Below are 13,768 nucleotides of genomic sequence, written 5' to 3'. Positions count from 1 at the left end.
TCCATTTCCAGGAGAGCAAATTCCTTCCCGGCTGGAGAGGAGCCTGGATAATGTAGGCAGGCAATTTAAACAGCTCCGGCAAAATACACCAGCGGTTTTCACTCCCTGCCACTATTACACTTTCCGGCCGCGGTGGGATTGGCCCATAAGTGGGATATCAAGTTTATTACAGCTATTTCCAACCTGTAATTGGTTTTGTGGAACACAAAGAGAAGGAGGCTGGGGGTGGAGGAGGTGATTTTTCCCCCCCTTTCTTTTTTTTTTTTCCTCCTCTCTCTCTTCCGGATGATGGCACCCAGGGATGATGGTGTGGAGGTGGAGTTGGAGACATTTGTCTCAAGTGAAAAACCCCGGCCTGCCCGGCCGTTCCACTGGCTGGACTGTGTCGTTCGCCACGCGTTGATTCCTTCGCTGGAAAATCAACCCAGCCTGGCTTAGGCCAGATTTGCTGGTTGGGGGGCAGCTAGGGCCTCAGGACAGGGTCCACCGCCTCGGGGTCTGTGGGCCCCCGTAAGCAAGGCCAGCGCGGGAGTAGCTGTGGTCTGCTCGCTGTTGTCTGCTCGCTGTTCTCAAAGGAGAGCATTTGGGCATTCAAAGTAGAAATGGTCCTCTGAGGTCACTCCACCCCATAGCTTCTCGTCGAGCACTTAGGGAAACTGAGGCCCAGGGAGGGGAGCAGTGCAGAGGCCAGCCTGTGGGATGCGGAAGCCGGGTCTCTACTTCCTCCATCCCTTCCAGGCTGGGACATCATGGTTGAGATGCTGTCGGTGCAGGGGTCGGGGTGGGGAGAGTCCTGCATTCTCCAACACTTACTCTGTGCTGCTACCGTTGCCGGAGTCTGCCCACCCCGACCAACTGCTCCACTTTGGACTCAAGTAAAAAAAAAATAATAGCAGCTAATATGCATTGAGTGCTTTCTTATAATTACCCGAGTTCTGGTTTGCAAACAGCACATGACCTGTGACAAGCAGCACGGGAGTGCCGGCTGTTCTGATTTCCACCCCTGTCACTGCCACCGGCTGCCGAGCCAGCCTCTGGGGGCGCCGTGCATGTCACCGCGCGTGCTGTGTCCTCACGTGAGCGCCTTACAGGGAGCTGCGAGGGCTCCCATTTTACAGGTGAGAAGGCCGAGGCACAGAGACCTCCCCAAGGTCACATGGCTTAACCCAGGAGTGGCAGAGCGGGCACCTGACTCTGCAGGGCTGTGTGAGCCCCAGGCTTCTGCGGTTGCCCCCACATTGGGCATGCCTTTCTCCTTGACCGCAGAATAGATCCCCCTCTGGCCTTTTCTCAAGGTGCAGCTTTTTTCAAGGTGCGGAGGGCTCGGCTCCCCCCACTTCTTGCCCTTGTGACCGGAGCAGTTCACTTGCCTCTCTCTTGGCCTCGGTTGCTTTGTCTGCAAGACACAGGTGTGGGGACAGAGCAATGAACAGGACAAATGAAGACCTTGCCCTCATAGAGGTTATGTTCGAGGAGTAGCTCCCGTTCGAGGACCTATTTATGGATTCAGTAAAAACCTGTTGTGTGAGTGAATGAATGCACGGGCTCCTCTCCCTCTGGGGAGGGAGAACCCACACTTTCTTGGGCCTTGGCTTTCCAGGACAGCATCTCATCCGCTCCTGGCAGCCTTGCCATCCTCTGCGTGCCGTGATCTTTTGTCACGTGACCTCATGTCACTGTGGCACCAGGGGAGCATCTCGGAGCCCCTGGGACCAGCCTGCTTCCAGGTACTCACTCAAAGCGTCCATCGGCTCCCTCCCTGTTGGGCTTTATGACTTCGAGGCAGGCCCTGGGCCCCGCTCCTACCCCCTCTCCCTCCACCAGCCTTCCAGTCCTCCCTTGCATGGCAGGCCCCCTTCTTCCATTTACGGACATTCTACATCCTCAGGCTTTCCAATAAGAGCTATTCTGCCCTCCAACCCCAGCCCTAGAGAGGGTGGCAAGGGACCCAGAAGAAGGGATGGCGGAGGAAATTATTAATATGCATAGAAATAGTTGTCCCTACCGAGCGCCTCCCCACCCATCGGGTGCTGTTACAAACCTCATCTCATTTAATCCTCGAGAGAGGTTCAGAGGTGGGTCGCATTATCCCACTTTATGGAGGAGAGAGGAGAGGCTTGGAGAAGTGAAGTGGACCAAATTACTTAGTAACAGAGTCAAGAACTCTCCTGGGGGTGGAGAAAATCAGGCTTGGGGCTTGCTTCAGAGTCTCCCAGAGGCGGGGCACCAGCCTGGGACTAAGCACTCTCAGAAGGGGCCCACCTCCACCTGGAGGCCTTCTGTGATCACCCCTCCCCCCACAAGAATCTTTGCCTCCTGCGTGGTGTCAGATAACACTTGGCAAATATCTGCCTCTACAGCCAGGCTTTCCCTGGCTCTGGTCTCCCAGTGACCTACGGCCCGGGCATCCCCACCAGGCTCGCTCGTGATAGGCTGCAATCATCCGCAATTTGACTCCTCTTCTCCCGGGGACCTGCAGTTCTTAGGTGTGGGGCAGTGTTTCCAGAATTCAAGAGAAGGTGTGGCTCATCATGTCCGCTGCCCCACAGCCTGTGACAGCCCTCCTCCCTCAACCCAGGGGCTGCCACCACAGAGAACTAGAGAATAACATCGTTGCAAGTAACCCCTCGCCCACGGGCCTGGGACCCGAGGGTGCATTCCAAGGCCATCCCGGTCTTTCCAGAACCCTCCCTGAGGCCGAAGGAGGGAGGGAGGGCAGAGAGCCGGCCGCTGGGCTCTCATAGCTGGGCCACCGAAGTGCCCGTCCTGGTCCTGGGTAACGGGAAGGAGTGATTTACTCCTAAGCTGACTGGGAGGCCCCAGACTCGGCCCCAGGAAAAAAAAGATGTAAATAAAACCAAAGGAAAACTAGGTGCGTCCTTGAAACTCCCCTGTCCCTCAGCCGGAAACAGTGATTTACGACTCAGATCATTCCTCGGTGCTTTATCTGGGGTGTGCGGGTACGGGTGGACGTGTGGGGTGCAGCTGTATTTTCCTAGTAATAAAATCCTCGGTCCCGGCGAATAAATTTGAGGAGACAGTTTTACTGACAGATTTTTTTCTCCTTTGTATAATAAAAAAAAATGGAGTGAAATTTGAGATTGGGACGATAAGGGCTGCCGCATTTTAGGAGAAGATAAAAAAGCAGTTCCTGAAGGAGGCAAGGCTGCAAGTCACACGGGCAGGACGCCTTCCACTTTTACGACTTGGGGAGAACGTTCCTCAAGACTCCGCAGGCCTCCCGGTGTCCTCCTGCTAAGGACCCGCTTGCCTGGGGGGCGGTGGGGGCACTGAGAGCAGCTGCTCTGCCCTCAGCTCCTGGGGGTCCCGCCTGCCTGGCAGGGCTTGGGGGTGGAGGGCAGCCCCACCATGGGAGCCAGAGCCTCACCGGGAACCCCCACGTGTGCCCTCGGCTGAATCTCCTATCCTCTCTAAGCTACGGTTTCTTCATCTGCGAAATGGGCAAGCTGCTGCTCATTGCACTCACTTCCCAGGGGCACAGTGGGTCCACACAAAGCGATGGCACCTTTCTCGTCTGGGGCCAGATAATTCTTTGGGGTCATCTTGTGCCTTTTGGGATGGTGACGGCATCCCTGCTCTCTGCCCCTAGACGCCTGCACCAAACCGCCGTCCTGCCAGGCTGTGACACCAAAGATGTCACAAAGACGGGGTGTGGGCAAAATCACCCCCCCTTCCCCCCGCTGAAGGCCCTGGTTTGAAGGCGCTTGCTCCTCTTCCTCCCTCGTCCCCCGGTCTTGGTGTCCCCTCTCTGGGAAGCCAGGCTCGTGGTGCAGAGGAGGTGAGCTGAGAGCACACAGCCCCACAGAGGACACGAGTGAAGAGGATGAGCTGAAGAGAAGCCCCGAGGTGTCGGAGGGGAATGAGCTTAGGGAGGGGTAAGGAGAAACCGTGCTATAGGGAGTCAGTCCCACTGCTGATCTTCTCACACAGGGTCCTGGAGCTTATCACCATTCTAACCCTGTCTCCGGGGTTCCCTGGGGCCCCCCTGGGACGGTTAGGGGCCTCTTCACTCCTTATGAGCTTGCAGACCAGGATGGGGGTTGGGGAGAGGTGACACATACTGATGTGGGCCGGTGGCTGGCACGCAGTTGGCGCTCAATAAATGCTCGCCGGATTGCATCGAACCTGTGTCCCCTAAACCAGCCACAATAAAAGGCCACATAGGCCAGACAGATGTGGTCCAAGTCAACTTGGGTCCAGAGGTGCCCAGAGGAGCCGGGCTGCCCCCGGGGCCCGTCCTCTCGGGAAGGCTGCAGATCTTTTCAGCATCCCCCGCCCCCACCGTAGCTGCGCCCAGCGCCTTGGAGAAAGCCCCCCCCCCCCCGGGCCACCGCCCTCCCAGCTGGCCCCCCTGCCTCCACCACCAGAGCCGCAGGGAGTTAATTCCACTTCTCCAGGCCCAGGCATGAGCCTCCTGGGTTGCAGGCTGTTAGCGTGGAGCCCAGCTGAGCCGCGAGAGGCGGCAAGCTTCGGGTCTATAATAGAGTTGCTGACGCAGGCGGAAAACTGTAGGGAAAGCTGCAGCCGCGTAAACAGATAAATAATTGAAACAGTGACAACACATACCTTGCTGCTTTGTGGAGTAACACTTTCATTAGCTGCAGGCAGCGCGGGGCGTGGGGAGGCGGCGGGCGGCCGTGAGCGGGGAGCGCCGGACACTTGGGTCCGACTTTTAATCAGCCGCGAACAGTTGGGCGCCTGAGCAGCCTTCGTCTTCCCTCGCAGGCTTTATCGTCACCTCCTGGGGTTCCCCTCCCCCCGGACTCCTCTGGGCCTCCGTGCTTCCGCCCTCCCTGCTGGCTTGTCCCCAGGACAGCCTTTGAGGACGGTGAGCCCCCGTGGGGTCCAGGGGGCTCTATCCCCAGGTTGCTCGCTTGAGTGCTCCCTAGTCTCCTCAAGGGCCCCCTGCCTCCAGACAGGCCTCACCCTAAATCATGTCCAAGGTGACCTCTACCACATTGCCTTCATGGGCACTTGTGCTCCCCTGCCTCCCAGGCCCTCCAGGACCTGGTAGTTCTTGGTTTCTCACCATTGCCTTGCTGCCCCGGGCACTCTGAACACAATCTTCTCGCCTGGAGCGCACCTGCTCTTTCCTACCACAGGACCTTTGCTTCTGCTGTCTCCTCTCCCCTGCCTCCAGCACTCCCACCTTTTGCCAGGTTGCCTCCTGCTCTTCCTTCAGAAGGCAACTTAGACCTCGCTTCCTCCAGGAAGCCCTCTGTGACGACCCTATCCCCAGATGGGGGCTGCATTCTGGGCCTACCCCTGACAGAATTTCCCAGAAACTATTGCCTGGGAGAAGAGCCCGCTCTGCTCCTTCCCGGCATAGGTCCTCAGGAAGTCACTTCTCTCTAGAGCCTCAGCTTACACATCAGTAGAGTTGGGATAACCTGGGAGCGTTCTAGTGGAGGCAGTGACATGTCCCCTAGAGGCCTCCCCAGGGCATCGGGGTGCGGGTCGTACTGGCCTCTGAGTCTCCCAGTGTTCCCCAACCCCTGCGCATGCTGCCTGGAGCAAAGGAGCGGGGCTGGCTGAGCGCTCCCCGCAGCTGCCTCTGTGCTCTGTTGCAGGTGACGGACGGCGGCACCATCAAGCAGAAGATCTTTACCTTTGATGCCATGTTCTCCACCAACTACTCGCACATGGAGAACTACCGCAAGAGAGAGGACCTGGTGTACCAGTCCACCGTGAGGTGAGGGACCGGGCGCCGGGGGCCACTTCTCCAGCCCTTTCCCGTCGTACGCCCTGTGATGCTCCTGGGGGTTCTCACGGTCATTCCCCCCAACCACGGGCTTGGAAGGCAGGGCGGGGGGCTGTGCTGCAAAGGGGAACCCAGTGCCTTGAGGGGCCTCCCCTGGAAGGAGGAGCAGGGAGGGGTTGAGTCCCAGCTCTGCCCCAGGCAGCAGACCCTCCACATTGCGTGCCCCACGCCCAGCCCCACAAAGCCAGCTCCCCCCACAGTCCTGCGAGGTGAGTTGCCCAAACCCAGTTTCCAAACCCAGTCTCTGGACCTCTCTGAGCTCCAGAGAGGTGAGCAGCGTGCCCCACGTTCTGCAGCCGCAGGGACAGAGCTGGCACTCAGCTGGCTCACTCAGCAGCGCGGGCAACACGCTCTCCCGTCTCCTCGGGCCCCCACCCAGCAAGGCAGACAGACCCTGAACAGCTGGTTCCGGGTCAGACAAGGCAGCAGGACGGGAGGAAAGAGTCCTCAGGGATGGAGACACTTGACTTGTTTACCCCACCTCTTTTCTAGAAGACTCTAAGGTAGCCGCAGATCCCATTCCGTGCCCTGCTGTGTTCTCCATGTGTGGGTGTCGCGGCCCTGTGCCCTCCTTGTGTCCTCTCTAAAAGGCCCCAATCCTGTTTTTGCCCTTACCGTTCATGTGCCAGAGTGCGGCTCTCCTTCCGGGGACCTGCTGAGCCCTTCATCGGTCTTCAGAGCCCAGCTCAAGCACGCCCTCCCGTGAGACACCTTGTGTAGACTGCCTCTCGCCCTAGCACAGCGACTGTCCCCCGAAGCCAGGTGGCTGCCGGCCCTCTAGTGCCACCCCTCCATGAGATGGAAAGTGGGGAGCCTCACTACATCCATGACAAGTAGCTTCACACGGGCACTGAACGTGCACAGTCTTGCACACAGACGCACGTGTGTGCGTTTTTCCACGCGACACAGCCGAATGCTTTGCCTGGTGTCCAGGCAAAAAGCAGCCGTCCGCGGGCCCGGCGTGTAGTAGGTGCACAGTGAAATTTGCACACTGATCCTGGGTATGCTCCTCAGCCCTTAGGGCCTCAGTCCCCCCTGGATAAAATTAGAAAACTGGATGGGAAGTTTGCACCAGGGCTCGCCCAGCCCGGCGTAAGAAATCTGGTAGGTGATCCTTCCCTGCGCACTTTGTAAGAGGAAAGGTGGTGCTCCCCTGGAGGACCTTTCCGGGTTCCCCTCCTCTCTGGGCTTTGTGCCAGGAGCTGAGAACCAGCCCTTGTTGGGGGAATCTGGTGAGCATGTGTGCGCCAGGGGATGGGGGAGAAGCAAGCAAATGGCTGCACAGATGCCTCTATTCATGTCCATGATTTCCCCTGTACCTGCTTCCAAAAAGGATTTGGGGCACCTTAAAATATTAAAGCACACCTAAGACCAGCCAGTTACAATCAAGATGAAAACCTCATTTGGGGAAGCAGATAACCGTCCTGGGAGCCACAGATGGTTCTGGGGAAGTGAGCACTCAGATTCTCCCCCCACCCAACACACTGCTTCCCAGAACCCCACCACCTGCCTCCACCCCACCCGCACAGGGTTACCCTGGTCTCTGAGAAGCAACCGCCCCCCAGCCTATGCCATCATCTCCAGCCCTCCACTGGAGTCCTTAGCCAGGAAGGAAGCCCTAGAGCACTAGACCAGCCCTTCCCAACCTCTCGTGCTCAGTGGAGGCCCCAGAGCCCAGCCCCAGGACCATCCCAAAAGATCTGGTTCAGAACGAGCTCAGCCACTTCCTACTGAGTGACCTTGGACCTCTCTTGGTCTCTGTTTCTTGCCCTGCAAAGCAGACTTAATCGGTTCGGTTTCTCACCATCATTGTAGGATTTAAATGAGATTTCTGTCCCGGGAACCTTAGTTCCAATGCTGACCCCCTCCATCTCCGTGCGTTAGTGTCACCGAGGCTTGGTAACTCTGTGCCTGAGTTGCCCGATCTCTAGAAGGGAACGACAATAGTGAGGAGCTCCCGGCAGCCTTGTGAGGGTCCCCAGGTTCATTCACATTAAAGTGCTGCCATGGTCGCTGAGCAATGCATGTTTGCTGTTCTTGTCCAGGAAACCCCCTCCTTCTTCCACCATAAAACACCCTCACCTTTTTCCAGATCACATAAAGGCCCCTTATGTGTCTTCTGGCTCTTCTCATCTTCATGAAAAGACCCTGTAAATGCACGCGCAGATGTTACTGTTTTCTCTAGCCCTGGTTTACAGCCAGGGTCAAAGTTGGGCAAGGTCAAGGGACTCGCCCCCGGGATTCCCGGCTGGAATGACACCGACTGCATCAGACCCCAGGCCACCTTGCCCTGGGCCTACACCATGCTGCCCTGCTCATCTTAAAACTGAGGACACTGAGGTCCGGGCAGGGAAGGGGGCTCGCCCAAGGGTCACACAGCCGTGCTGACTTGTGGCCAGTGCCCTTTCCTTTCCCAGCCTCGGCTCCAGGGGTGGGCTCCCGGGGCAGCGCGCGCACCAGAGCAGAGGAGCCTCGGGGAGGCCACAGCGGAAGGGAAGGAAGGAGTCTAATCCGATCGGGGAGAGCTGGCTAGCAAAAGGAGTCTGCGTCTCCAGGCTGTTGGGCCCCATTAGGGCTGGCGGCGGGGTGCGGAACTCCGCATTTACATATAAATGAAGATATTTACAAATTAATGCATCTCAACTAGAGAGAGTCCCAGCTCCACAGCTGTCTGAGCCGCTTCCTCCTCAGCTGGGGAGAGTAGGGGGAGAAGGAGGCTGAGATCACTAAGAATGGGCAGAGAGCAATTCTCAGGCAGCTGAAAGGAGCCCAGGGACTCCCAAAGCGTGTCCTCCCGCTGGTGGGGTTCCCGGAGGGATGGGCATGGGGGGGGTGATGGGACTTCTACCTCCTGGGGGGTGCAGGTGTGGCACCCCAGTTCATGACCTTGAGCGGGTCACTGCCTCTCCCAGTGCCCCAGAGGCCCCATTTATCCAATGTCTATAGAATGAACCTCAGAATCCAGAACTCCCAGTTTGGAACTGACAGTAATTTCTTCCTTCGGAGGATATTTAATTGAGCACTTACTAGAAGCCTGGCATGGTGGAAGGTGTCTTGGGGGATCCAGTGGGGAACACAAAAGACCTGGCATTAAACTCTCGTGGGGGAGAAGACAGTAAGCAAAGAAAGGAAGACATCAGTAAAATTTGCAGTACACATTCCACAAAGGTGTGAATTCGGATGGCAGCTGGATAATGAGGGGCAAGCGGGGCACGGTTCCAGGGAAAGACCACTATGCTGGGGTGCTGGCCTCATGGTAAGGCAACCATGGTAAGGACATGGGCTGGAAAGGGCCATCATGGTGAGGACAAGGGCTATGTGGCTGAGGACGGGCATCCCCAGAGCAGCCTTGGCCGATGGGAGATGTTGGGTGGATCTCCCGGCCGCTCTGCCCCTTGGGTGGGACTACTCAGATGGATGGCCCCTGTCCCCTGGAGCTCCCCAGCAGGAGTGAGGCTGAGCGGCTCGCCCAGGATCACCTCCGTGACACACCCATGTTGGCTCCTTCCCTCCCCACTATTCTTCACTCCCTTCCCAGCTTCCTGGGACGCCTTTGCAAATTAGCCACTGGCTCCTGAATCCTTGTCACAAAGTCTGCTTCTCTGGGGCCCCCCTGAATGGGGAGGCATGATAGGGGTGACAGTTCCGCCTGCTGACTTCCTGCACGTCGCCGTCCTCCACCCCTGCCCGCCCATGCCTGTGCCTCGGCCCCCGTGCACCTGTTCCACCAGGCCAAGAACGGGTCGAGCAGATGGATAGATCCCCCAGAGAGGGGAAGATTTTGTGGGCAAAACTCATGAATCCCTGCAGAATGCAGCCATCCACATCCCAGAGTCTTCTGCAGTCAGTCCCTCGTCCCATTCCATGGTTCTGGATGTCCCGAGGAACACCAAGCAGGAGCCAGCAGGCTTCACTGGCCCTAATTTGGCAGCGAGGGAAGGCTACACTCAAAGAGTTGAGGGTGCTTCTGCCCCTCCCACACCTTGCCCACCTCCCTTTGCTGAGCGAGGCCCTATGCATCCATTCAGGTTCAGCTTGCACGCCACCTCTTCCAGGAAGCCAGTCGTGACCGCCCAGACCGGATCAGATACCCCAGGGTACTTCCCCTCCATCCCCTCCGTGCCCTGACACTAGGTGTTCAAAGTCTGCGGTTCCCACTAGACTCGAAGCCCATAGACATGGGACCGGGTCTGATGTCTTCATCACTGTCTCCCCAGCCCCAGCCCACCCCCACAACATTGAAGCAAATATGTAGATGCTTGCGGGGAGGATGAGTTAGCGGCAGAAGCGATGGTGTTCTCCCACCGGCTGGCTCTCCCTGCAGCTGGATGAACGTAGGAGGGAGCGGTTTGCCTCCCCTCCCCCGCACCCCCCCCTCCCCCGTGCGCCTTCTCCAACGTTTTCATCCTTCATTCATCACAAAGGAATTGAGCAATTGCTACATGTCAGGGACAGTGCTGGGGATAAAATGGAGAGCAAGACATAATCAGACCTGCTCTTGTGAGGTTTGTGGTGTAGGGGGTGAGGAGAGGCAGACTATAAAAATATGTTTAAAAGAATAAGGAAAAATATTGACAGTTGGTGATAAGTATGTGAAGGAAGAAGGTAACGTGACAGAGAATGACAAGAATAACAGAGTGTGCAGCGGGAAGGTGGGGGGCGGCTGCAAGTGCTCTCATAGGAGGTGACATCTCATAGGAGGTGACAATCTACAGGATGAAAAGAAGTCCCTGGCAGGGTTGCGGTAGGGAGGGCATTCCAGGTAGAGGGCACAGCAAGTGCAAAGGTCCTGAGGTGAGAAAGCTTGGCATGGTCTAGGGGCTATTAGAGGGCCAGTGTGGCCAGAGTTTGGGGAGCAAGCTGGCATTTTGCTCTGTGTCCTGGAAGCTGCTGAAGGTCATTGTCTGATGTGATATATCTTTCAAAGCTCCCTCCAACTGCCCTGTGCAGGGTGGGTTGGAGGCGCCAGGAGCGGAAGACAGAGCTCTTCCCAGATGAGTCTAGGGAAGGAGACACAGGTCTCTTCCTTGGCCTCAGGACTTAATTTCCAAGCCTGAGTAAGCTGGGAGAGGGAGAGGCCACCGTGTGGCGCCAGCAGGGGCCAGGAGGTGAAGGGTTGCTGGAGAGCCAGCTCTCCCTCCCGGGTCTGGTTGCCATGCCCTATGAACATGTGCGCTGTCCCCAGAAGCCCCGGCTGGAGGTGGAGAACAGCTGGGTGAGTGCAGAGGAGCCTGGGGCCTTCGCAGAGCACAGGAGAACACAGTTACACCTCCCTAATTCATACTTATCGGGGGAGGGAGATGGGGGGGATCAAGTGAATGAAGGAAGAGTCTGGAGGAAAGAGGGAGCAAACAGAAATGCCACTTGCTTTATTACTCCGAGACACCCCCACTCACATATTCCCTTGATGGCCCTATTGACCATTGCTGCCTCCAAGGCCCGGAGCTGGGGGGCGGGGAGGAGAGCGGGCACAGCACCCAGAGGGGGTTTGCGTGCAGCCCCAGCCTCTTCCTCCTCGGACCTTAAAGCCTGCCTTCCTTCCCCCACCCCCACGTGCCCAGAAGCTCCTCCCAGGCTCCGCTCCAGCTCTTTCATTTCAGTAACCCCAGACCCTCCTCCGCATTTAGAGAGGAACAATAAATATTTGCGGAATGAAGGGAGAGAAAGCGGAGATAAAACATGGAGATAAATAGCTAACAATTCGAGTAATAAAGTGATAGCTGTCCTAGGAAAGACTCCGATATAATGCAGTGATGGATCAGAGCTGGAGAGAGCGGGGAAATCACAGAGAAGGCGGCGTCTGAAGTGGCCCTAGAAGCATAAGGAGGTTTCAGACAAGGAGGCGCAGGGGGCGGACGCTAGGCGGAGGGCACCGCGTGGTGGGAGGGAGGCGCTGGAAGGAGTGGCAGGACCCCTCCAAGCAGGCAGACAGAACCCGCGAAGCACAAGTTCCCTAGAATCTGTTTGAGGGAACACTGTGCTGGTTTTTATTTATTTTTAAGATCTATTTATGTATTTTAGAGAGAGGGCAGGGGGAGGGGCGGAGGGAGAGAGTCTTAAGCCGACTCCCTGCTGTGTGGGGAGCCTGATGTGGACCTCGATCCCAGGACCCTGAGATCACGACCTGAGTCGAAACCAAGAGTCGGGCACTTCACCAACGGAGCCACCCAGGCACAAACCTTGTGCTGGTTTTTAAGTAGACGCATTCACTGTTTGGTCCAAAGAGGCTTGCTTCCCTCTGAAAAGCCACTGGGCGCTCCTGCAGGCTCATCTGTGAAGGTGCAGGGCAAACTCCTTCAGTCCTGGTACAAAGAAAAGTGCCCTCGGGCCCTGGTTGGTTTGAATCTGAATTACATAGCTCCCTTGTCTTTCTGCCCGTTATCATGAGCCGCGCATCCTTTTCCTCCGAAATATACACAGCATGTGCTGTTTGCACAGACATGTCCGTTCGCGTGTTCGGGCATATGCCAGGTGATGCCCAGTTCTTGACCCACTGGAGACCCCCCTCCTCTCTTGCACCCAGTAAGCCTCTGGGAATGCAAAAGAGCCAGGGTGACATTATAAGGACAACCTTGAACCTTTTCCTGAAGATTATTCAGAACAGATTATGCCTCTTAGTCTCATGTGAATTGAACCCCGCAAGTGGGAGTGGGTCCTGGTCTCAAAACCAGGGGTGATTTTAGGAGCGAGGCTGCAGTTCTCCTTCCGGCCACTAAGGGAACGTTCAGCCCCGGAGCTCAGCTCTCCGCCTGGTCAGCAAGTTGCAACAAATTGTCCTTGGCAGGTGTGGGGTGGGGATGGATGGGGGGGCCGACCCCCTAGGTCAGTCCCCGGACCACCTGCATTAGGATCACCTTGGCAGTGGCTTTAAAAAGATCAAGTTCTGGGTCCACCAAGACGAATTTTGATTCAAGGAGTCTGGAGGGGCCCTGGGGCATCAGTCTTTTTAAAAAAGTCCTCCAGATAAAGTTGATTCACGCAGCACCTTCCGCCTGTTCCGATGTGCTGACTGGGGCCAAAGAATTCAGATAATTCTAGTTGCTGCTGGCCGCTGGAGGCCAACAGGTGATTCTCCTAAGTCCCCCGAGGCCACACTCATTTGGGTTGAAGATGACAAAATAGTTGACCAGCTAGTGACCTCCCAGTCCAGAGTGACCTCACAGGCACCAATCAGTTCCCGAGCCTGGCTCACCCCCCTCCCCATGCCCTGCTGGCACAGTTTATGGGGGATAGAGAACAGCTAGTGTGCACAGGGGCCTGTGCTGAGCTTCTCAGAAAATGAGGCCTTGACTAGGGAACAAAGGGTCCCAGGTGCAAAGGGCTCTTCCTCCAGCTCCCTGGCATTTTCCCCAAAGGCAGAGTGGCTCTCTGAGCCAGAGTCCCACTGGACCCAACCCCAGGCCGCTGCACCTGCGGGATAACCCACAGCACCAGTCAGAGAAGGAGGAGTTACTGGACCCGCCCGTGTCCGGCGCTGGGCCTGTCTTTCAGGACAGGGACCCTCCCTATTTCACCTCTCGGTCCTCAGTGCCTGGCCCAGGGCCCAGCATGGAAGCCCAGGGCCTCAGGAAGGACTTGTGGAATCAGTCGACTGGCAGGTAATCTGAATGTGGACTTACCATTTCAGACAGTCAGCGGAACTGTTTCCAACCCATCATCTGGTTTCACCCTCACAACCATCCCATGGAGCACACATCTTAGATCCATGGAATCCTGTTGTGTAGATGATGACACAGAAGAACAGAGAGGTGCGGCCACCAGTCCGAGGTCACACAGCATGCCAGGGGGGAAGCCTGGGTTCACACACCAAGCCAGATCGCGTCTCTGGGCCCCCGGAAGCAGGTTTGTTCAACAGTCACTGAGAGCCTACCTGTTCCAGGCCCAGGGCCAGGCACTAGAGACTCGGGAAACTTAGTAAGGACATATGACCTTGTGTGTCCATCCCAACACACACGACGGATGTGTTCACTGCTCGCTCACACACAC

The 13,768-nt window shown here is 57.0% G+C and overlaps 1 protein-coding gene across 1 annotated transcript in view; it reads left to right on the top strand.

The window, feature by feature from the left end:
* The window catches only part of IGSF21 (immunoglobin superfamily member 21), a gene marked incomplete at both ends in the record, with an annotated part of 234,315 nt that overhangs the window by 151,200 nt on the left and 69,347 nt on the right, over window positions 1–13,768 (top strand). The window contains one exon of the mRNA XM_080801557.1: window positions 5,592–5,713. Within this exon, the coding sequence (XP_080657683.1) occupies window positions 5,592–5,713 (122 nt within the window). The remainder of the gene's footprint in view (window positions 1–5,591; window positions 5,714–13,768) is intronic.

Source organism: Martes martes, assembly GCF_963455335.1.
Source record: "Martes martes genome assembly, chromosome: 4".
NCBI classification, from domain to species: domain Eukaryota; kingdom Metazoa; phylum Chordata; class Mammalia; order Carnivora; family Mustelidae; genus Martes; species Martes martes.
The sequence above is the reverse complement of the archived record's forward strand: the minus strand, read 5'-3'. Positions and strand labels throughout refer to the sequence as shown.